The sequence below is a fragment of the Nyctereutes procyonoides genome, unplaced genomic scaffold (genome assembly GCF_905146905.1).
Source record: "Nyctereutes procyonoides isolate TBG_1078 unplaced genomic scaffold, NYPRO_anot_genome, whole genome shotgun sequence".
NCBI classification, from domain to species: Eukaryota; Metazoa; Chordata; class Mammalia; order Carnivora; family Canidae; genus Nyctereutes; species Nyctereutes procyonoides.
The window spans coordinates 7,111,585-7,136,496 of record NW_026575020.1 but is presented as its reverse complement, the minus strand read 5'-3'; the positions used below and the strand labels follow the sequence as shown (position 1 = coordinate 7,136,496).

Sequence of the window (24,912 nt, the reverse complement as noted above, 5' to 3'; positions counted from 1 at the left end):
GGTTGAGAAGCAAACCATCCTTTGAGGCTGATTAAAACACCCCTCTGCATGATTCAAAAACCTGAAGGAAATTTTATTTCTCTTCCCACTGGGGTCTGACCCACCCTCTCGGTGGGACCTGGAGAACTTACTTAAAACAATCCACGTTTAAAAGCACCCTGAGCTAGAATTTCCATGGTGACACCCTGAGGGGTGGGCAGTGTCGGGCCAATTGGTTGGGCATGTGGGGCCGAGGGATCAGGGTTCCTCACTGGAACGTCTCTTTCTCAAGCAAGTGGGCAAACCTGATCTACATCCCGGCCCAAGTGTCCCTGATTCCCACTCATTCTCAGGCCTGCTGGGGAGAACGCGCTCTCGATTTTCAGCCCGTTGTCCTTAAGTCGATGTGACGGGAAGGGGCTGGTCACTTCCTTCGTGCCTGGGCCTGGTTACTCTGTCCCTTTTGGTGCAGCTGCTTAACTTGGGCCAGGATATCTCGTATTTTCCGTTGCGCCATCTGTAGGAGAAGCAGAAAGGAGGCAAGAGTGAAGATCTCCAAAGACATAAGAGAAAACCCGAGCCCAGGGAGAGAGGCCATTGAGTTCTAGACACCGACAGCAAACAACAGGAAGAGCAAGGGTGAGCAGGGCCCCAAGTTCCTCTGCCTCCCCGTGGGCATTAAGCACCCAGGGGGCAATGCTACTGCATGGGACAGAGGACAGGAGATGGGGTGTGGAGGGAGGGCTGGAGAACGGACACAGGGACCAGAGTAGAAACTCATTCACCAGAATTCAAAAACTGACAAACTGCCACACATGTCACTGAACCTAAAATAAAACTCCGGGAGTATGTTTGCCAGAGGGTCATCAGGCAGGAGGCCTACCCACAGATCTGAGCTCCACCACCCATGAAAATATCCCCAGCAAAGGGGATGAAAGTCTGGACGTGGAGTTACAAGCAAGAAGTGAAACCTAAACTCTGCCATTTAAAAAAAAAAAAAAAAAAAAGACAAAATATGCAGAGATCCGACTCCTCTTTTCTTGAAGGTTTCTTCCCTAAGAACAGAGTTCTGCTGCGAGCAAAACCAATGGCAAGCGTGGTGCACTGAACAGTTTACCAAGAATCGCTTCCTTCCATAAAGGTAGTGCTTGGTTTCTTGGTTCAAGAAAAAGGTGGTCTAGGTTGGGGAAAGGCTGTGGACTCTGTATTTATGTCACTTCCTACTCAGTCAGCCACAAGTGGATGGTTTACCTAGGTTTCCCTCTAATTCAGTCTAACAAATGAAAAATACCCGCCCCACCCCTTTCGGTACTGAGTACATCCTGGCTCTGCACATACTCGGATCTATCCTTTACCTTCTCACACCTCATGCTCTTCCATTGGTAAAATGAGGTTGTCACAGGGATTAAATGAGTTAATCTATATCAATCACAAAGGATGGTGCTTAGTATATCAGATGCACCCACAAATCTTAGATGCTACCGCAGCTCTTGTTATACTTCTCTGAGGATTAGAGCAGCTGGCTGGCTCAGTGGCTGAGAGTCTGCCTTTGGCTCAGGGCATGATCCCGGGGTCCTAAGATCAAGTCTAGCATCGGGCTCCCCAAAGGGTGCCTGCTTCACCTTCTGCATGTCTCTGCCTCTCTTTCTCTCATGAATAAATTAAATTATTAAAAAAATGCTTCCCCAAGGATTGTCACCGGCAGTTTCTTACCCAAGGCCGTACAGCAGAAAGGCCACATAGGGTTTGAAATCAAAGCCCTCTGCCTCCAAAACACATGTTCCTGGTGCTGTGCAGCCACACCACACTGGAGCTGAGAGCTGGGGTTCCAGGCTCCTATTCAGCCCTTGGCTGTTTAGGCAGCACCAGCCAGGCCATAGGCCTGCTAGGAAGTATGTATCCTCTGAACTGAAGGGGGTGTGTCCAGGGGATCTCCATATCCCTTCCAGTTCCAATTTTAGGAAAACCTCACTACCACCACCTTTCAAACTCTGACTTTCAAAATTCAGAGCATTTGAATTGGATATCCACCCTCTTTCCAGACTCTGGGGCCAGTCCCAATCAATACTGAGCAGTGCTGACTGGCCCTCTGGAGGTGGTGTGGAGATGGTGAGTTCTGGAATGGGGAGGCAGAACTGTAACCAGGGGTGCAGTAGTCATTGTGAGAAAGGCAAGGGGACCGTACTGGACAAAGGCAATGTGGAATACCGTCATTACTATTACTATTCCACAGACAAGACTGGGTGGGTGGGTAATACGAATTTAATTTCTTGTCCAGTGCAAAAGGGGATAGCAAAGAACTAACGGCAAACAACAGGAAAAAACTCTTAATATATGGCAAGTAACACAGAATATATAGTATATGTACAAGTTCTCAAATCACTTTCCCTAAGGAGGACAAAACATCTACACATCACACTCCCACACTTAGAAAAGAACGGTCCAGCCCATAGGCAGGCGTAGTGCCCAGGACTCAAAGCCATGCCAAGTCAACGTCTGGAGTTTTGTTTCTCTGATCCTCGGGCTCCTGCTGCCTCTCTACTCTACAAGGCAAGAGTGCCATACGTACCTGGCTGGCATAAAAATGCCCGATGATCTTGACGATGACCTGGTCATTCTCATCTGGGGTCTGGTCTCTTGGCACTACCACCTCAGCCGCTGTCAAATTCTGCAATTCATTCACCTGGGTGGAGCGAGGGGCAGAAAGAAGCTCAGGGTGCTATCAAGAAGGCATGCAGAGGACTGCAGGGAGGGGCAGCAGGCAAGTCACTAACGGGTAACTGAAGGACTCAAGAGCTGGGCTTGGGGACAGAATTAAGTAAGGAAACATACTGGGAGTCCTAAAGTTGTACAGGATAGGGGAGCAGGCTGAGACCCCAAAACTTCCAATCTGGCCCCAAGGCTCACCGTTTTGCCGCCTTTGCCAATGACTCGGCCAGCAGCTGACGCTGGCACCCGGATGTGGGTCTCCAGCTTGACTTCTTCCTTGGGACCAAAGAAATTCTCCTCCTTGAGTTTTCCATAAATTCTTCCCTGAGCCTGAGAGAAGGTCCTTGTTAATCAGTGGATCATACACATAACAAAAGGGAAGTGGGTAAACATGAAAACAGGCCCCCAAGCTCCACCCTTTGGAGCTTCGGCCCCAAGGGACCAACCCAGGGATGCATCAGCCATCCACAACAGGTAGGTGATAGGAACATGACCAAGAATTGTTAAGACAAGAGAGCCTGGGTAGAGTAACTGAATTCATACTTCCCAGAACAATTCATAAGCTAAAAAACCCTGCAGGGTCTAGGATGATGCCATTTACTTGAATAAGGCAGCCAAAAGAATCAGCCAGAAGACAGGCTGTTGGATACCCCACACAGCCACTAGACTGTCCCCCATTCTCTCTCCATCCCTGCCTCGGTCGGGATGACCTAACTCTTAGCTCTCTGGCTATGTGACCAAAAGTTCGGGGCCTAGCAACGTACAAGGACAAAAAGGAGAGGAGGGGATTTGGCATCAAAGATCTTGCTTAACTAAGGCAGGGTACAAGAAAGAAGCACTCAAGCTTCCTTCGGTCCCCAATTTCTGTTCACCCCGAGAAGTAAAAAGAGTAATAAGGAAGTCAACGGAAAGGAGTTCGATGCCAAACTGAAAGCAGCATCGCAAGGCTGTCCCTGCACAGGAGCTCTAAGTGTTACGCAGGGAAGCCTGGCTGGCTCAGTCAATAGAGCAGGAGACTCGATCTCGGGGTCGTGGGTACAAGCCCCACGCTCAGTGCAGAGATTACTTAAATGAATTAAAACTTTTTTTAAAAAGCATCAGGCAGATTTGTACTCCCACCCAACCTCCGTTCCCTTCTTTGGAAAAAGAGAGATGAGAACCTTAAACTGGGCCTCTGGGGGTCCAGTGATGATGACCATACGAACTTTGGAGTCAGGAGTTTCGGGAGGAGCAATCTAGAAAGCAAAGAGCTGGTCAAAGAGGTACTCTCCACCCCCCCCCAGCCCCCTGTCACCACCCCAATTCCACCACCCACTTCTGAGGGCTACGAGAGGCAAGACCCAAGGCCCTGAGCCCCACAGGCATTGCCCCTGCACCAAAAATGTGATGAAGATGGGTGTGAATGTGTTCCAGGGAGGTTTCCTAATCAGGGCCTCCCCACTGCCCACCCTCCCAAACTCCTGGGAAGGGTTTGGTAGGGTCCTGCTCAGAGGGTGGGGCACAGACGAGGAGGGTGGGGACCACCCTTCAGCAGAGAAGAATCTCTGACCAACTCCTTTAGGACCATCAATACGAATGGAATTGGGCTTTTGGAATAGAACTTTGTTTGACGAGGACAGACTCCCTTCTCCCCGCACTGGACCCTAGCCGAGGAAGGTGAAAAAACAGCTGGCATCCATAACCACTGACTGCCAGGCACTGACCGAGGGATATCTGACTGCATCACTTCACAGTATTATGCCAGTGAGTGGCTGCGGTGATGAGCCCCTTTAGCTTTGAGGCTGAACCCACATCAGTCTGTGCCAGAGCTCAGGCTCTCCTCCTACACTGCAACTGCACCTCCTTCTTTGCCCAAAAGCCGAGGAGCACCAAAGGCCCTGGCAAGTTCAAAAGCAAAGGGGACTGCAATCCCTCAGAGACAGAGGTCACACAACAGCAGCCACGTGTGGCACCGAGGGACATAGGTGGTGGATGCAGTGTTCCCCTCATCCCAGGACCCAGGAGGACCCAGAGCAGGTCACCTTAATGGAGGCACTGGCAAAACGGGAGAGCTGTTTGATGTGCTGCCCCTTCTTCCCAATGATGGCGCCCACTGCCTGTGCAGGGATGAACACCTGCACCATCTCCTGCTCCGGAGCCTGCTGTCAAGACAGAGCACGTCATTACCATGGGCCAAGGATACAGAAGCCCCTCCACACCCCAGGTGAGCATTCCCCAAAGGGAAGATAACATGGGCTACCTGCTCTTTGGCACTCCCCGTGCCCAGCAAGCACAAAGGGGCTTTGTGCCTCCAGCATCTCAGGTGCCGGCCACATGGCTGGGAATCCTGCCCAGGAGAGGCATCCCAGACCTCCCTGCCCTCTTCAAGGATTCTCTAGGTGTCAAGCTCCCGCATGGTACTGGACCCTACCAGAGGCCATGGAAGGGCCCAGGGGTCCCCTGTAATTAGATCTTGCACCTACCATAAAGGAGCTGTAGGGAGCAGCTCCCGTGACACTGCTGGGAGGTGGTGGGACTGCACTGGACGAGGCTGGGAAAAGACCCACAGCTGCCAAGTTCAGGCCGGGGATGAGATGTGACTGCAGCTGGGAAAGGAAGGTGAGGAGGGAGAGATCAGCTCAGGCTGCAGGGGCCTAGCTGAACCCAGAGGGCAGGGGTGGGGTGGAGGGCACAGGAGAACTGAGTGCTTCTGGTTCTCACACACACCTAGAGTGTGGAGCCATGAGTGATGGGACATTATTGCTGGACCAAGAACCAGCAACTCCAACCAGAAGGGTACACCAGAGCCTCAGATGTACCATCTCTCTGGCGATTTACTCAACTACCCTACGCTAGAACATTCCTATGAAAAGGCACAGCAAGGACAGATCTCCGTTAGATATCCAGGACTCACCTTTTCTCCTGTACCCCACATCCTCAATCCCCTTTAAAAACCAGATGAAGGACGCCTGAGTGGCTCAGTTGTTGAGCGTCTGCCTTTGGCTCAGGTGTGATACCAGAATCCCGGGATTGAGTCCCACATCGGGCTCCCCCGCAGGGAGGCTGCTTCTCTCTCTGCCTATACCTCTGCCTCTCATGAGTAAATGAAGTCTTTAAAAAATTTTAAAATTAAATAAAAACCAAATGAGAGGGCAGCCCGGGTGGCTCAGCGGTTTAGTGCTGCCTTCAGCCCAGGGCCTGATGCTGGAGACCGGGATCGAGTCCCACATCAGGCTCCCTGGATGGAGCCTGCTTCTCCCTCTGCCTGTGTTCTGTCTCCCTCTCTCTGTGTATGTGTCTCTGTCATGAATAAATACATAAAATCTTTAAAAAAAAAAAAATCAGATGAAAATTATGGCCCCTCTCTTCACTGAAGTACACACAAATACCAATTTTATAGGAAAATCACAGACTGAAGCCCAAGAGGAGACCCAACCCCAGGAATCAGATAAAGATCTCTTAATGACCTGCAGGAATGGAGATCCCAAGTGTGTGACTTGCCCACCTACATGGAGACCTCCCCTCTTTCTGCTGTGCCTCAGCCTCAGAGAGGGGTAAAGCAGCCACCTCTGCCACTCACACTCATGGCAGCCACGTCGTTCTCGTAGGCCTCCCGAACTTTCTTCATGATCTCCTGCTCAGCCCTGCAGCAGTTCTCAATGGCCCCCTTCACGGTGATAGTCCTCTCAGGGTTATACAGGGTGAGGTCCTGCAGCCTGGTGGGACAGCAGAGCCAAGTCACCCTTGCACTGACAGGCCAGGACCAGGAAGTGGCCCCAGCTAGGAATTAGCCACAGAAACAGCTCCTGCAGGCTGTTTAACTTTTGGCAAACAGCTCCCTGTCTCTCGTCTTTGGTCTGTAACCAGAGCAGGGAGGGAGGAAGGTGCAGGGAGATGAGAATACCCAACTGAAACCCCTTGATGTGGAATGAACCCAATCACAGAGGTTTTCATCACTGGTAAAGCAAGAAGGATGCTCAGAACTGGAAGCTTCTCCAGTAGTTCTACAGAATCCATTTCCTGTGCTTTTGGAACAGACCAAGTCAGGGATGAAATGAAGAGGTATAGGGCTCAAAGAATCCTCAGACAAGGGCCTGGGCGGGTCCACTTCTCATGGCCTGGCAAACATGCCCAAGACCCCAAAGCCCTGGCTCCCAACTGCAGGTGACAGGTGTAATGTGCAGAACAGGGGATGGACAGATTCACTCCCAACAATACAAGCCCTCACAGATATAAACGTTCTTTGCCACTGCACTGATTCTCCTTCAGTAGGGCAGATACTGCATACAACTTAGAGAACCCAAATATTAAAGCTCTCTAATGACACATTGGTGCCCCCAGGCCCTTGGGTATCCCACTCATAAAGAGGTAAATGACAGCCTTACGAGGAGATGGTGATCTTGGTCTCTGTGTCCTGCTCCACCTTCTTCAGATTCCGTCCTTCCTTGCCAATGAGACGCCCCACAAAGTTATTATGGGCGAGGATCTTCAGGGGAACCTCATCGGCCCTTGGGAAGGGTAAGGGACAAGAACTGCTAAGTGGTGAGCCGCGCAGAGACCCAGACAGCATGCAACTGCAAATGTGGGGTTTCCAGGACGAAATTACATCCCAAAAGATTACAAAAAAAAAAAAAAAACAGATGGGTGGGTGCTTAGTGCTAGGGATGGGGAGGTAGGGACAGGCTGCCCAGAGCCACATGGGACTATCAGAGCAATGGCCATGCTCACTGTCATAATTGTGATGATGGTTCTGCAGGTCCATGCATGGTAAACCCATTCACAGCTGTCTTTTTTAAAATAGCCACTCTAGAGAATGCCATGCAGTTTTAGAAAGAGGTGATCCATATTACCATACCAATCCATAATGTGAAAAAAGCAAACTGTAGAATTGCGCTCATTATGATTCTATGTGTGCTAAAACAGGCACATGCACATACACCTATGCACACACACACATATGTACACACAAATACACACATTATAAATGCACAGAGTTGCTAAGAGGGTGTACAGGGGTGTTCGGTACTTGTGGGAAAGAGGACTTCATGTTTCAGTTTATGTCGTCTGTCTCCTACTTATCCCTGCATTCTTGCTAATAAGTCTGTTGTAGTGGGGGGAGGTAGCAATTCCCTCCTTACAAGAAACACTGAATAAAAGCCTTACGTTTTGGTGTCCTTTGCTTCCTTATGCATAATCTCCAAGATCATCTTACACGCAGATGAGCAGCCCTCAGGGGTTGAGTGGACGCTGATGGCCTTCTCTGCAGCGCCTGCATTCTCCTTCCTGTGCACATCTATCCTGAGGACCACAAAGCCAAGGACAGTTAAGGGAGTCCCTGGTAAAACCCAGAATCTTCTTCACATACCTTGCTACTTCTCAACTGAAGCACAGAAACAACTCTTGAAACAAGTCCAAGCACAGAATGGGGAAGGGCAGAGAAAGGGCCAGGGTCATGTGGCCAGCCTGCTGCTCTGGATTCTGTCTCAATCAGGAGGTGGTGGACAATGGTTGCATCTGGCATGGGAACACAGGGCTGGCAAATGGCAGCCCACAACTCTAAAGCTCCATTTCCTCTTAAATTCTGGATTCCCTCATGAAACAACTATAAAGGGAAGGCACACTGTCCCAAACTTAGAGTAATAAAGGATGTATTTGGAATAAGGATATGATGTGGCTTTTTCTTTTCCAGAGTACACTGATCAGCTATAAAGATAAGAGGGGTTGGGCAGCCCTGGTGGCTGCAGCGGTTTAGCACCGCCTTCAGCCCAGGGCATGATCCTGGAGACCCTGGATGGAGTCCCATGTCAGGCTCTCTGTATGATGCCTGCTTCTCCCTCTGCCTGTGTCTCTGCCTCTCTCCCTCTGTCTCTATGAATAAATAAATAAAATCTTAAAAAAAAAAAAAAAAAAAAGATAAGAGGGGTCAACTACATGCAAATAAAAAAAATAAAGTTGGGGCACCTGAATGGCTCAGTCAGTTATGCATGTGCCTATGGCTCAGGTCGTGATCTCCGGCTCCTAGGATTGAGCCCCTCATCAGGCTCTATGCTCAGTGGAGAATCTGCTTCTCCCTGTCCCCCTGCTTGTTCTCACAAACACTATCTCTGCCTCTCAAATAAAGAAAATATTTTTTAAAAATAGAAGTCAAATTCAGCTTTGCGCTGTGGCAGTATCGTAGCCAATGAGTTTTATCCGAGGCGCATTATTGCTAAAAGTAAAAGTCAAATTCTAAAAGATTTGAGGGGGTAGCTGTGGTGAACACTGGAGATGGGACAGGATGGTGACCTATTCTTGAGGGCCAACCTTGGCCAGGCTGCTGAGCCCAATGTCCACTAACAGGCAGCACTGAAACCACAGAGCACCAAAGAGTAGCTGACTCATCTAGACTAGGTTTGCTTGATGTGACTTCCTATAAGAAATTGCAGAACCCGGGCAGCCCCGGTGGCTCAGCGGTTTAGCACTGCCTTTGGCCCGGGCCGTGATCCTGGAGTCCCAGGATTGAGTCCCACGTCTGGCTCCCTGAATGGAGCCTGCTTCTCCCTCTGCCTGTGTCTCTGCCTCTCTCTCTCTCTCTCTCTCTCTCTCTCTCTCTCTCTCTCTCTGTGTGTGTGTGTGTGTGTGTGTCTGTCGTAAATAAATAAATAAATAAATAAATAAATAAAATATTTAAAAAAAAAAAGAAATTGCAGAACCCTTCTTACTAATGACTGTGTGGCTCAGCCTCTGCCACCAAATGGGAAGCCCCAGGCCCACTTAACATCCCCACTTGCCCTCACCTTTCCAGGAGGCTGCAATTGGAAGCAATGACCACCGTGGGCCCCCCCAACCCCAAATGAAGAAAAAAAGGGAATACATTCCAGGCAACATCGCCTAAGTAGTAAATACTAAGGCTTCCTGGAGGCACCCCACCTCCTTTTCCCAACAGCCAAGACTTACTTAGACTGGGTCTGTTTCGTGATGTTTCGGATGGTGGCCCCCTCCTTGCCAATGATGGCACCCACATACTGGGTGGGCACCAGGAGCCGCAGGGGGATATCCACTTGCTGCTGCTTGGCTGGAGCCCCTGCTGCCACAGGGGAGCCCTGGCGAGGCTGACCCCGAGAGCCAAAGCCTCCTCGGCGCCCGTTCTCAGGACCCTGTGCTATCTGCTCATCGGGAATGTAAGAGACTTTTAAGGCGTGGTTCTCCAACTGGTGGCCATTCAGCTTCATGATGGCTCTGAGGACAAAGGGAAATCTACTGGTCACTCCAATCCATGCCAATCGCACCAAATGCACTCCATGTATAAAGCACTCAGGGTTACAACATGAAATATACTAAAAGCAAGGGAGAAGACCTATCCCACCACTCCCACCTCCACCTCAGAGAACTTTCCAGTCTAAATTAAATGGCTGAAGACAGGAGTACCTGGGTGGCTCAGTAGGTTAAGTATCTGCCTTTGACTCAGATCATGATCTCAGGGTCCTGGGACTGAACCCCGCATTGGACTCCCCGCCTGGCAGGAAATCGGCTCCCTCTCCCTCTGCCCCAATCTGCTTATGCTCTCTCTCAAAAAAATAAAATCTTAGGAAAATAACGGCTGAAGACAAAGGGAAACCCAAGTAAGTATTTTCAATGAATTTTGAATTGGCCTATTAATTTCAGCCAGAACTACCAGATTCGTGTGAGTGAATGAATTTAATAAAAACATGAGAAACAAGAGACTTATTTTTTACACTTATCGAGTTGGCACCTTCCATATTTGAGAAAACTGTAAAAAAATTAAAAAAAAAAAGAGTTGGAGATATAATGTCCTTGCTTACAGCTTGGAAGCAGGAGTTTAAATATACCTAGAATGCCTGAAAACCAGGAGTGAGTAACATTGCGGGGGAGGGGCAGGCTCCATCCAGTCCCAGCCTGGCTGATGCAGGTTAGAAAAGTTAACAAGGCGGGATGCTTGGGTGGCTCAGTGGTTGATCATCTGCCTTTGGCTCAGGGTGTGTTCCTGAGGCCCTGGGGTCAAGTCCATCAACAGGCTCCCCACAGGGAGCCTGCTTCTCCCCCTGTCTAAGCCTCTGCCTCTCTATGTGTCTCTCATGAATAAATAAATAAAATCTTTTTAAAAGAAAAAAGAAAAGTTAACAAGGCAACAACAGAGAGCAGGGAATAAGCTGAGTATTGACATGACCTTTAGAGCCAGGCTAACGACCATACACTGGCCACAAGAGACAATAGGGGCCTCCAGAAAATCCTGAGCCTGAGAGCGGTCTAAAGAAAATGGGGACTGGCTCAATTAGTAGAGTGTGCTAACTCTTGATCCCAAGGTCATGAGTTCAAGCCCCACGTTGGGTATAGGGATAACTTTTTAAAATAAACTTAAAACAAATTAAAAATAGGGGCACCTGGAGGCTCAATGGTTGAGCATTTGTCTTTGGTTCAGGTCATGATTCCAGGGTCCTGGGATTGAGTCTCGCATCCGGCCCCCTGTGGGGAGCCTGCTTCTTCCTCTGCCTATGTGTCTGCCTCTCTCTGTGTATCTCATGAATAAATAAAAAATTTTTAAAAATAAAGGAAATGGTATTTGAAGAAGTGGTGGGATTTTTACAGTGCATCACCACCCAGTTAGAGACAGCATTCTGAAGGAACAAGAAAGCAATCAAAAGCACAATGTAGCAAAAGGCCTGTAACAGGTCTTAAACAAATCTTACATAAATGCACAAAATGTACAAAGTGTGTCAGTACCAGTAGATGAGAAGTGTAATTGCTCAACCAAAGGGCTTAAGAATCAAGAAAGCATGGGTGTGGTGGACTAACAGGACCTGACAACAGCATAAACTGGGCTCATGGCCTCACCACAATAAAATGTCTGCCCCCCGCCCCCAGCAGAACAAGAACAAATCCCTTTTGTAAATCTCGCAGTTCCTCCTCACTATCACTAGATGGCACAATCAACACAGCAAAGGACTCTTGCAGGGCCAAGGCAGCTAGAGAAATCCAACAGAAAGCCTATCTATTCTCTCACGGAGGATTTCCCCTTTCCTGGAAGGGGCCTTGGGTCTCTTCCCTTCTGTGAATTTGCTATCAATCCTGAGGAGTTTCTGAACTTTTAAGATCCCTGAACCAATGAACAAGAGTCTGCAATTGGCTATCACAATAACGGAATCCAAGCAGGCACTACTGCCTGTGTGGACCCCAGCCCTGTAAAAGAGGTACCTGGCTCCCAATACCTCCCAAAGACCCACCCTGGCCCGCTTCCCAGCCCACTCACTGCCTGGTCTGTTCCCGGTTGGAATAGGTGACATTCACCACAGCAGTCTCACTCTCGGTGTTCACTGGGGGAGCAAAACAGAAGCCAAGGTTAGAGCAGTGAGATCTGGAAATGCCACCAAGGAATCCCAAGCATTTAAAGCTCATCCTTCCAGGTTAGAAGGTTGTAGAAGTTACACGTGTTCGAAGAAAATACTGGGATGACAAGGCAAAATATTTCCCCTTTTAGAACCCTCTCACCAGAAATCTTAGAAAATTCAAACCTTTTTTACATTCTCCCTTCTGTGTCTTCCTCTGATTCCCTCTGGCCAGCCGCCAAGAGAGCTGGGCAACAAAATAGTGCAGTGAACACAGCAGTTAGGCAGCGGGGAGTGCACGCACACACCCCATCTAGGAAGCAAATTTATTCTGGGGAAGCCAAACTAGTTGAAAATACATACACAGTAAGATTAGCAATTTACAGAAGCAAACATCCTGAGACATGGTCTGTAAGATTATGGTAGAGATGTACATCCACTACAGAGCATCCTCAAGGACAGATGAAACGTGAGTGTATCATGACCTAGCTAAGCGGGCAAAGAGAGCACCTGCTAGGTAGCCCAGGGGTGGCGATTTCCTGAGTATTCCAAACATCTTGGCAATGGAAATGCACATTCAATCCATCATAAATTCATGGTACCTGCCATTAAGGCCACCTAAATCATCTGCACTTAATCATGAATCCTCTTGGACTTCATTTGACTTTGCCATACACACTCTCCTACAGCCAGTCCCAGACTGGGCTGGACATTAGAATTCCAGATGTCTGGAGGCACACCTCTTATTTTAAGGTAATAAAATTAACCTGTCTTATGCATCACTATCTTTTGATTTAGGGTTCCCTAGGCCAGCTCAGCACCACTACACCAGGGTGGAGGACACTGACAAAAAAACAAGACTCTGCTTCTACTTCCCTGAGGCTAGTAAGTTACCTGGCCACAAATCCTCAGTGCAGACCACTCTTAACCCCTCTGGCCTTCATCAGCAGAATCTCCCCCACCACTACTACAGTAGGGTATGGAAAGATTGTTCTTTCCAGTTAAACTGAAACAGAAGTCAAACTGACCAAAGCTCTGCCGTCATGGAGTTCACATTCTAGCGGGAGGAGACAACGCAAATTATGATAAGCAAATTCCCTAGCATAGCAAAGGTTGATTAATGCCACAGAGAGTGTAAATCAGGGTAAAGAAGGTGGTGGTGGAGGGCAGCCCGGGTGGCTCAGTGGTTTAGTGCTGCCTTCAGCCCAGGATGTGATCCTGGAGACCCGGGATCGAGTCCCACATTGGGCTCCCTGCGTGGAGCCTACTTCTCCCTCTGCCTGGGTCTCTGCCTCTCTCCCTCTCTCTCTCTCTTATGAATAAATAAATAAAATCTTAAAAAAAAAAAGGTGGTGGAGAGGGATGCGATTTTAAATAGTGGACAGAAAGCACTCACTCAGTGACAGTTGAAGACTTTCCCTGTTGTCCAACAAAATCCAACATTTCCCATTCTGTAGGGATGGGGAGCAGGATGCAGTCAGTGTGCTACAGCTGCCCGGGTGACCCACACACAGATTTCCACTAGCATGAGCTCCTGCAGGGCCTCCCAGTGAAGCTCACGATGAGCCTCAAAGCCAGTGCTCAGTCTTGCTGTCTGTCCAGGAGTAACTCAGTCACCAGTCTAACAAGTGAGCAGTACTGGGCAATGGTTATCAGTGTGGCTGGCTGTGTCCTGGCATTTATGATCAAAAGCAACCTACAAGATCAGAGCAGGAGAACCCATCTGATGGAGTCAGCACCTTACCTTTGTCCAGGCAAATATTTTAATCTAGAATGATTTCTAGCTTCCATCTTTCCACAGAAAATGAAAATTTAAATTTTCACAGGCTGATTATTTACATTTCTTGAAGTTCTACAAACTCTAATTGTATCTTCTCTCTTGGCCAAGCTCTCATGTCCAACCAAAATCACTCTCTATTTTAGCTCACTTCCTCTGAAAATTACTTATAACCTTAAGCAATGGAGGAACCTCAAAAACCTTAGCAAATATTTTATGACCCAGATTTTTCTTATTATTTCTCCTGTGGGCCCACTATTGAAAGACTGTGCTTGCCCATCACTAAGTGCCCAATAATAAAATCTCATTTTATGTTTCTTTTAATTGACCAAAGACATATAGCTGACAATCAGAGCTTCTAAAAAGAGAAAACCAGTTGGCTATTCCTGTCAAACATGAAGAATCATGAAGCATTTAAAAAGTAAAAGGGCAGCAGACTTACTAGGGCTGAGTACACAATTTCCATGTTTATACTACTGTTGAAATCCTCAGACCTCTATTTCTACCAAGGTTGACCCCTAAGAGCTTGGCATCTCATGCTGGAAATGAGTGACTTTCCTCATTGAACAAAGAGAAACCTAGAGACAAGAGGCATAGCCAAAGCTGGGATGACATGCCCACGCCCTCCTGTGCGTGTATCTTCCTCTGTGCCATATTGCCATATCCTGTCTGCCTTCTTTTTGTATGCCAGGTGGATCTGGTCATGGAAAACGAAGCAGAGCAGATCCCCCCAAAGTGCTCCAACACCCACCCTTTTCCCACCAGCCACCACCTCTGTAGTCTTACCTTGCTCGCAGTTTTCCACTGTACCATATTGAGCAAGCAGGCTGTCCAGCACCTAGGAGCATAGCAAAGGGAAGAAGGCTACTCTGAGCATCCCAGGAACTATCACAACCACCAGATACCCTCTCCCCAAAGCAAGGTGGTACAGGCAGAGCCTCAGGTGGGGACTGAGTAGTATCACCTGTTCAGCTTCCCCTTTCTAGGGTACCGATGCTGATGGTGATTTGTTAGGGTATCTTCGAAGAAATGTACTTGAGCACCAAAAAGGATTTGAAAGACTTTTTGGAATAGCCTTGGGCCGCTGGGGTCCCCAAATCAATTTCTGCCATCACTAAATTTCGGGCTCAAGGAACAACCTACCCACCCCCTAATGCCTCTCATAACAAGGATAAGCCCAAAAAGCTAACATGGGTATCCTGGGCTGAAAATGAGACCCAATCAACCTTTGTCACCACTGGCAACCCTAGCCTAGCCCCCAAACCACCAGGGGGACCTCCCCAGTCATCCCTGCTGACTCAGACTGACCCGGGCTTCCTTTCCATCCCCACCACCCCACGCCTTGAGTTTCCCCCAATCACTTACTTCCCAACGGAGCTGGGGTGGGATATTTCGGATCTGAATTTTCCGACTCCTGAAATAAGAGGGAAAAGGATTAATGATGCTCTGGATGCTGTAGGGACCTATGACCCTGCAGTGTTTAATGCTTTTGTTTGTTTTTATCTCCCTACCTTCTGTTCAACACCCAAGTCTAACAATCCAAGAATGATAACCTTTGGGAATGAAGACTTGGGGTGGAGGGGTGCCTCCCTTGAGAATGTAAATTATCAGTGCTACCACAGATACGACGCCTAAGATCAGGTGCCCTCAGCACCAGGGTGACACCAATCACATATGCTTCAGTTGTCCCTCTACTTGTCTTGCCCTCTGTTTTCTTCACTAACCACCTATTTTCATCCTTACCTCCCACTACGTTTCAGGCACTTAAGAATACCAAGCTGCCCACTCTGGAAAACTGTGTGGAGGTTCCTCAAAGAATTAAAAATAGACCTGCCCTACGACCCAGCAATTGCACTGTTAGGGATTTACCCCGAAGATTCAGATGCAATGAAACGCCGGGGCACCTGCACCCCGATGTTTCTAGCAGCCATGTCCACAATAGCCAAACTGTGGAAGGAGCCTCGGTGCCCATCGAAAGATGAATGGATAAAGAAGATGTGGTTTATGTATACAAAATGGAATATTACTCAGCCATTAGAAACGACAAATACCCACCATTTGCTTCAACGTGGATGGAACTGGAGGGTATTATGCTGAGTGAAGTAAGTCAATCGGAGAAGGACAAACAGTGTATGTTCTCACTCATTTGGGGAATATGAATAATAGTGAAGGGGAATATAAGGGAAGGGAGAAGAAATGTGTGGGAGATATCAGAAAGGGACACAGAACATAAAGACTTCTAACTCTGGGAAATGAACTAGGGGTGGTGGAAGGGGAGGAGGGCGGGGGGTGGGGGTGAATGGGTGACGGGCACGGAGGGGGACACTTGACGGGATGAGCACTGGGTGTTATTCTGTATGTTGGTAAATTGAACACCAATAAAAATTAATTTATTAAAAAAAAAAAAAGAATACCAAGCTGCTACAGAAGACATCATTTATTAATCTGATGCCCATTTAACTGTTGCCTACTTCATGCTATATTTTGTTCTAGACACTGGGGACACTGTAACAAAACAATGTGTCTGGCCCTAAGGTACTCAGTTTATTGGGAGAGACATACATGCAAACAAATTACAACAGGATAATAGTAAGGTTGTTAAGTGTTTTATTTGACAGAGAAAGAGCACAAGCAAGGGGAGCAGAGGGAAAAGGGAGAAGCAGACTCCCCCCCCCCCCCCCCCCCCGCCTGAGCAAGGAGCCCAAAGCAGGCTCAATTTCAGGACCCTGGGATCATGACCTGAGCTAAAGGCAGACGCTTAACTGACTGAGCGACCCAGGCACCCCTAGTCAAGTATTTTTTATACAGGTATGGATATTTTTTTAAAAATTTTTTATTTATTTATGGATAGGCACACAGTGAGAGAGAGGCAGAGACACAGGCAGAGGGAGAAGCAGGCTCCATGCACCAGGAGCCCGACGTGGGATTCGATCCCGGGTCTCCAGGATCGCGCCCTGGGCCAAAGGCAGGCGCCAAACCGCTGCGCCACCCAGGGATCCCCTATACAGGTATGGATTTTAATCTGTGTTGCACTTAACAGCACTGACCTTAAAATTATTTCCACTTCTTTGAGGCTCACTTTCCTTTCTTTGCACAACAGGGATAATGCCTATTCATAGGGTGGTTTCAGGTGATGTTAGAGAATATTAGATTTTAGCAAAGGGCTTCAAGTACAGATGCATCCAGAATACTAAGGTGGAAGCGATTAACACACAACACAGCATCAATACCACCACCTTCCCTCCTTCCAAATGACTATACTTTCTCCTTCCCATCTTTCAAATACCTCTTAAAAGTGTCATTTTCCCCAGAAAGGCTTTCAGGTTCAAGGTTGATTCCCAGGGCAATTAACTGCTCACTACCCAAATCGATGCCCTAATCCCTGGGCTTACAACATTTCAATTGACTTGATCTTCACCGGTCAATTGTCATTTATGTCTTTGCATATCCCTGATCAAACTTAGTTTGGGGACATAGTACAATGAAACCTTAACAGCATGAAGGAAATCTGACCTGGGAAGCAAGGAAATCCTGTTCTAGCTCTTAAACTACCCGATTGGGTCTTCTTCTGACTAAGCCAAGTATAAGCTTCAGGCCTCAGTGTTCCTACTGGGCCCATGTCAGCTCCTGCAAAGCTAGGGTTGCAGGGTGCTGAAAACACATAGGAACAAAGGAAGAGATGCTCAGCTCCAATGTTTCCCTCTTGGCTGTCCCTAGGCCAGCTCACTCATTCCATCCCTGTGACCCTAAATGTCTTAAGCTGCAAAATGGAAACTGAAAGAGTCACTAAGATCCCTTCGAGCTGTGCAGCTCTGAGCATAAAAAGAATTGATGAAATACACAAAGGAAATCTCTTCCTGGAACAAAATGACTTCCGGGAAGAAGAGACATGTGGAAGGGAATCTATGTGTATGGCTCTCTATCTCATTTGGTTCATGAACCTGATCTATGGTCATCAGAATGCAATGCAGGACAAGAGTTAAGGATAGCAAACTTCAACTCCACTCCCAGGTCTTCAGAACTCCCACCAGGCCACTTTCTTCTATTGCATTCATAGGCAAAGAAGGGAGACCCTTGGCATCTGCCCTTGTGAGGGATGTCCCACATAACACTCATTTTGTGCCCAAACGGGAAGAGAAAACACAAAAACTCTCACCATCAAAGCCCAACTGTTAGAGAATTGAAGAAGAGATGGGTACAGCATTGGAAGACTGAGGACACTGATCTCGCTTGATGCCAATAACAGGAGTCACTCCCCCTAGCAAACTCTTGTGGATGAAGGGCTGAGGCTGCCTTCCTAGGAGTTCAGACCAGTAGGGTTTAAAGCAACCTCTGTGCTGGAGGCTCAGTTTGAAGATGGCTCTTTCAAGATGGCCCCTTAGCATAATCTCTGGTCAAGGGTCAAAAACACAGTCCTACTTCAAAACTGCCAGTTTTAGGGGCTTTTTTTTCCAGGGTAGGGAAGAGTTAGGGAGGGGATGGTGTGAGGGAATCAAATCTCAGTTTGGGGTTTTAATCCATATCCTGAAAGCAATGGCAGTCTGGAATGTCTGGAATGTTCCAGGAGAAGGAGGGGGAGGAGGGCAGGGCCACACAACCAATGAAAGAAAAGACCTCTGGGCAGCCCTCTCCAACCCCCAATAGGCAGACACCCACCCCTCGAGGACACACACACACACCCAATCCTGGGAACCCCTTGAGGCCTCCAAACCTCCTTTCAGCAAGCCCCCAACCCTGACAAACACACAACAGAAGCCTCGGAAGACCCTTTGTCTTTTAAGTCCTTGGCCTGGTTTCTATTACTTATGGTGCTACCTAATTTCTTTCAGGCCCAAAGCACACGGAGCGGTGTTGGCAACTGTACCCAATCCTCCCTCCCAGGACTGCTGGTTAAGTATGGAAGGCCAGGTGCAAGCTGGGCCAGGGCAGTATGCTGGGGGCTTAGGGGTCTAGAGACAAGCTACGAGCATCTGATGAGGTATTCCTTTGCTCTGCACCTTACTTTCCTCCTGTGGAAAGTGACCGAGCTTTCGTGAGGACTTAAAGAAGTGTGAGTGAAGGTGCCTGACTTGGAGTGGGTGCCCAATCCCTGTACCAGTCCTCAGGAGCCCAGACAAGCTCAGGGAGAGGGAGGAAGGAAGGGCTGACAACGAGCACTCAGTGTGATGGGAACAGTCATTACAATATTTAGACTTCACTGCTGGGGATGCAGTGGGCCTACAATCCTGCTCCCCTGCCTCTCTTGACAGCTAAAGGGTTATGGTCTGGTCCAGGGACGCACTCCACATGCCAGTGTATCAGCTTCCATGAAGTAGAACAGTATCTGCCCTACAGGTAAGTAACAACAGGGCACTATACTGAGCCAATCTTGGAGTGCCTAAGCCTCAACATCCTTGTTCAGAAATGGCAAAAGAATGCCTAGAGGTTCACCCAGGAACTGATAAACCTGTCGATTGATAGCCCCTGGCAATGAAAGCAATGGTTTCGCCAACCCAATTATTTCCCTGGGTGCCAACACCCTGTAGATTGCCTGTCCTGACACGAAGGGCAGTTATCAAGCCCTGGGGCAGCTCCCAACACAGAGCAACCACAGGGGATCCATCTGGAGGAAGTGGAGGGGAAGGGAGGGGGCCCATGAGGGCCACAGAGACCAAATGACCATATTTCTCAAGCCCTGGGGGATTTCGGAGAGAACAGAGTGAGAGAGCACCCATGCAAGAGCATAAGGAAATAAGTAGCAAACCAAGAATTTCCGGAAACACAGGAGCTGGATACCCGGAAAGGGATGTGGTTGGGAGTTCTCCCTGGGAAGGAAGTTCTCGTCCTTTTCACCTTCTCAGAGAAGTGTTACTGACTTAGACTGGAAAGGAAAACAGGTCAGTTAGGGAAGGGCCGAACATCTGAGGAATGCTTAACAGATGCCAAGCTGAAATTCACCACTTGCTGGAAGACCCTTATTACCCATGAGGGTGGGGTCCACAGCTCCACTTTACAGACCAGGGCCCCAAGAACGCAAGATTATCTTTGCCAAATCACACAGGTATTAAAAGCCAGAGACAGACTTTGAACTCAAAACCTGTCTGATTCCAGGCTCTGTGCCTTGCCCCCTATGCTGCTGTTTTGATGGGAGAAAGGAGACAAAAAGCCTCTGCTAAAATTCAGTCAAGTTAGGCCAAAGAACAAATTAAAAATATTCAGGGACTCCTGGGTGGCTCAGCAGTAGAACATCTGCCTTTGGCCCGAAGTATGGTCCTGGAGTCCTGGCATCGAATCCTGCATCAGACTCCCTTCATGAAGCCTGCTTCTCTCTGCCTATGTGTCTGCTCTCTCTGTCTCTCATGAATAAATAAATACAGTCTAAAATAAAAAAATTAAAAATTAAAATTCAGAATTCAGGGGTGCCTTGGTGGTTCAGTCAGTTAAGTATCTGCTTTCAGCTCAGATCATGATCTCAGGGTCCTAGGATGGAGACCCATGTTTGGTCACATTGGGCTCCCTGCTTCTCCCTCCTGGGTCCTGATCCCAAGGTCCTGTGAGTCCCACATTGGACTCCCGGGGCGGGGGGCTGCTTCTGCCTCTGTCTATATCTCTGCCTCTCTCTCTCTCATGAATAAATAAAATCTTAAAAAAAAACAAAAAAGATAGTTACAGATTAAAAATAAGGTGTCCAGGATTTGCTTCAAAATAATTAGAAAAAATACCGGGGGGTGGGGGTGAATGGGTGACAGGCACTGAGGGGGACACTTGACGGGATGAGCACTGGGTGTTATTCTGTATGTTGGTAAATTGAACACCAATAAAAATTAATTTATTAAAAAAAAAATAAATGCCAACGGATTGGAGTTTGTTAATTTCTAAAGCTAGGTGATGAGTACCTGGGAGATTTATTACATTATTCTTTCTACTTTTCTGTTTAATTTTTTTCCATAATTAAAATTGTTTTCTTGGGGATCCCTGGATGGCGCAGCGGTTTGGCGCCTGCCTTTGGCCCAGGGCGCGATCCTGGCAACCCGGGATCGAATCCCACGTTGGGCTCCCGATGCGTGGAGCCTGCTTCTCCCTCTGCCTGTGTCTCTGCCTCTCTCTCTCTCGCTGTGACTATCATAAATAAATAAGTAAAAAAAATTTTTAAAAAATAATAAAATTGTTTTCTTTTAAGCAGGGCTCAAACCCACGACCATGAGATCAAGACCTGAACCGAGACCAAGAAGTCAGACACTTCATGACCAAGCCACCCAAGAGCCCCTAAAATTGTTTTTTAAATTATTCTAGCTTACCCAGTTTTAAAAGTCATAGCAGGTTCCAAATAATGGATCTAACTAATGATATTTTCCAGTTGGTGTTGTGCTAGCAAGAATGCAAGCCTTGGTGCGGTGAGCCTGCTGGCGTTTGGAAGGGGTCATGGGCCTGGGGTCTAGTATCCAGAGGAACAGATATACAAATGGTAATCTATCTTTTCAGAGTGAAGCCTCTCTGCAGAGCAGAATGCACCCTAGAGACAACAAGGACTCCAGGTCTCCTGGAAAAAGGCTGAAAACTGCCCCAGGAAGTGTTCTATTCCTCTTCCACCTCCACAGCCCCAAAGGAAGGAATCTGACCCCTCCCCTGGAAGAAGGAGTTCCTTTAAACTAGGGTGGGGTAAATCCGTGGAAGGTGGGGGGAGGTGGAGGGAAGCAACAACAGGTTTTGGCAATCTTGTCAAGCTTGGGGCCCCCAGATCAAGATTCCAACCTGGACTTTCATCTCCTCAGAGAACCAGGATTAAACTGGGATTTCCAGATTAGATGCTCCACTCCAGCTGCCCCCCATCCTCCAGGCTGTGATTTTCTGACAAGCAGACTGTGTGGCCTTGGCCAAGTCCAGCCTTCCAACACTCTGGACCTCTGTTTCTCACAACTGGGAAACAAGGATTAGGATTGGTCTGTTTTACAAGGTCGTGTGTTTCCAGACAGGTATCAACCCTGTCTACCTATAGAAAGAGGTATTCTTAATCTGAAGGATTTTCTGTAACCTAAAGGTCTTAAAAAGTGGTTCTTAAAACCCACCCCTCTGAACACCTTTGTTGATACTTCATTCCCATTAGGAATGTGATAAAAGCTAAGAAAACTATACTAGAAAACTGCCAGCATTTCGCACACAATTTCTTCAAGATCCCAGGAGTTAAAGACTTTGGAATCCATCCCTAAGTCCACAGTTAAGACATCCTCTCATGTCTACACATTTAACTTCATCCCACATCCCAAAGATGCCCCAGTATTCGCTCAAGCCTGCAGGTGGCTCTTCGAGAAGCTGGGAAGAAACTAACCCAAGGCAATGAGAAAATGAGGCTGGCTGGGGATTGGGCTGGAGTGATGACTTGGCTGGAATGATGACTTGCATGTCAGAAAAGAGTAAGCAACAAAGGTTTCAAAAACCTGCAGACGCAAACATGCTTGCTTTTTCATCCACAGGCAAACTCACGACCATGGCTTGTGCTTTGGTTTCTGTAGTCCAGCTGCTGCACTCAGCCATTCTACAAATTTTTCTTGGCCCCTACTAAGCACCAGGGCAGTGCTGTCCACACCACAATAGCCACTAGTCACATGTGGCGTTTGAGCCACTGTATTGTGGGTACTGCAACTGAGGCACGGAATACTCGTTTTCAAGGTATTTATATAATTGAACTTTTCCTCTGTAAAATTTATGAAATACTGATCAGGGGACACCTGGCTGACTCAATGGGTTCAGCGTCCCACTCTACATTTCCACTCAGATCATGGTCTCAACCCCCGCCTTGGGCTCCATGCTCAGCAGAGTCTGCTTAGGATTCTCTCTCCCTCTCCCTGCCTGGCCCCCTACCACCGCACACACTCTAAAAATCTTTATAAATAATTCAAATACTGATCAAATATTTCCAATGAAAACTTAACATTTGAATCAGATAGGCTCAAAATATAAAATAACACACATTCAGATTCCTTACAACTTTGTACATGCCCCCCCCCCAAATAAGACCTCATTATTACATTGACTGCATGCTGAATTAATACCATTTTCAAATTCTAAATTAATTTTAGAATTAACCTTTCTGGGACACCTGGGTGGCTCAGAGGTTGAGCGTCTGCCTTTGGCTCAGGACATGATCCTGGAAGTCCCGAGATTGAGTCCCACATGGGGCTTCCTGCATGGAGCCTGCTTCTCCCTCTGCCTGTGTCTCTGCCTCTCTGTCTCTCATGAATAAATAAAATCTTAAAAAACTTTCACATTATTTTCACTCTTTTCTGACATAGCTATTAGGGAATTTCAAAAATTTAAAAAGAATCTAAGCCAAAAAACATGAAGAAAATTTATTTACGTATGTGGCTGTCACTGCATTTCTGTTGGATGAGTCTGGGCACTGTGCTAGAGCAGAGCATAAGGTGATGGCAGACAGGTAAGCCTCCTGCTCTCAAGGAGTTGACCGTCAAGTAGGGGACCCCATTGGTTAAAGATGAGAGAAGGGGTGTACAATGGTAAATAAGGAGTGGAGGGGTTGTCCGCAGGATCTCTTTACAAGTGGGTGATCCTGCTGACTCTTCAACAAGAGACTCCCCTGTGGCTGACGCTATAGTAGAAGCACCCTCCCGAAGCTGGCTCTCCTCCCAGTTTTTTCCAGCTGGAAGTCACACATAAAAAATGTCCTAAAGTGCCAATCCCTGCCTTTTCCCTAAGACTACCATTGACCCAGTCCTTCTCCAACCTGCTTCCTTATCCCTAGAGGGTGGAGAGGTGAAGAAAATAATTGTCCAGGAAAACCTCTGAAGGGGGCGGACCTGGCACGCTCCAGTCATGGCAGTAGCTGAGAAAGGGGGCGGGGCTGGAGAGGGGAGGAGGAGCTGGCCCAATGCCCAGGGCTCCGTGCCAGGCTGATCCAGAGGCAGGGCAGCCAGACAGGCGGGCTGTCGGGTGGGCTGATGGGCAGGGTAGGGCCTGGAAAGGAAGTCAACCTACTGAACGGTACAGAACTAGGTAGAGGATGTCACCACCCAGGTGAATGCCAAGGTGTGTGTGTGGTAGGGAACGGGTTAGGGGACTTGGAAGGCAGGGACACCAGTGCAATGTATCTGTGGTCCCGTGAACACAGTCTTTTAAGTGTACGTAGTGCACATGCACTGTCTTACATATGCTCGGACTCCTGTGCTAACGCTGAGGATAAGCAGAAAGGAAAATCAAATCTCCAGGAGAGACTGGGATGAGCCATGCACCACCCCCCTCAACCTCCGGAAGGCTCTATATCATGTTAAATATGCTCCCAGTCTACCTGGAGGCAGGGAAGCAGGTAGGGGGCAGGGAGGAGTTGCTAGCCTGCTTACATGACTAAGTATGTGCGCGGGTGCGCACATGGAAGCCCAGTGCTATCAAGTTCCAACTCAAGGAAATCAGATTCATACACTGAAGCGAGAGGGAGTAAGCCCCTCAAGCCTGAGAGGCTCTTCACCAGTCACCTTTATTTGACAGCTGGAGAAACCAGGGCTCAGAAAAACAAGGAAAAGAGCCTTGGCAATGCTAAGGTAGAACTGGAACTCAGCTCTCTTCTGAGGCTGGTCTGTGCTCATCTCACCAAACCTTACTGCTTTCTCTCTGACAAGAAGTGTTAACACAGCAGAAGCTTGTATAGCCCCGATGTCAGTAGCAGGAAAAATGCCCATATTCTGTATGGCTAAGTGCATGCCAACTGGCTTTTACTGCATGCGGCTCTAATTTGGGCATAGGGTTTAACTCACAAAAGAGCTAACTATACTATAATACGGCTGGATGACTGTCAGAAAAATGTTAGCAGTGTAGAAGGATAGTAACCAAAAATTCTTCCAAAATTTCGTGTATGTCTAGGGATAGGCAAGGAAGCAAAGGTGAGACATGAAGCGGGGAAGGTGCTAACCGGTGTTAGCAAGCAAACCTCAAAGCAGGAATACTTCTCTCGGTTCACTCATTTTGGAAATAAATGGTTTGACAAGACAGCCCACATTTTTTTTCTTGCCCATCTGGGCAGCACCAGAGAAGAAGCCAAAACAGAAGCTCTGAGACAGTGGAGCTCTTTCCAGACAAATTTCAAGTCGGCCTGGGCCAACTGCCTCTCCCTCCTTCCACCCTGCTCCCTGACTAGAATTGCACTCTTTCACCTGAGTG

The 24,912-nt window shown here is 48.0% G+C and overlaps 1 protein-coding gene across 2 annotated transcripts in view; it reads right to left on the bottom strand.

The window, feature by feature from the left end:
• Window positions 1-403: 403 nt before the first annotated feature.
• IGF2BP1 (insulin like growth factor 2 mRNA binding protein 1) overlaps window positions 404-24,912 on the bottom strand; it is a 41,337-nt gene continuing 16,828 nt past the window's right edge. The window contains exons 3-15 of one of the 2 annotated variants that reach the window (XM_055331295.1): window positions 15,133-15,181; window positions 14,554-14,605; window positions 11,915-11,978; window positions 9,604-9,885; window positions 7,831-7,965; window positions 7,053-7,175; window positions 6,248-6,383; window positions 5,151-5,273; window positions 4,710-4,829; window positions 3,849-3,923; window positions 2,887-3,018; window positions 2,549-2,662; window positions 404-496 (exon numbers count right to left, since the gene is read on the bottom strand). In XM_055331295.1, the coding sequence (XP_055187270.1) occupies window positions 404-496; window positions 2,549-2,662; window positions 2,887-3,018; window positions 3,849-3,923; window positions 4,710-4,829; window positions 5,151-5,273; window positions 6,248-6,383; window positions 7,053-7,175; window positions 7,831-7,965; window positions 9,604-9,885; window positions 11,915-11,978; window positions 14,554-14,605; window positions 15,133-15,181 (1,498 nt within the window). The remainder of the gene's footprint in view (window positions 497-2,548; window positions 2,663-2,886; window positions 3,019-3,848; window positions 3,924-4,709; window positions 4,830-5,150; window positions 5,274-6,247; window positions 6,384-7,052; window positions 7,176-7,830; window positions 7,966-9,603; window positions 9,886-11,914; window positions 11,979-14,553; window positions 14,606-15,132; window positions 15,182-24,912) is intronic. The other variant, XM_055331306.1, reaches the window with a different exon arrangement.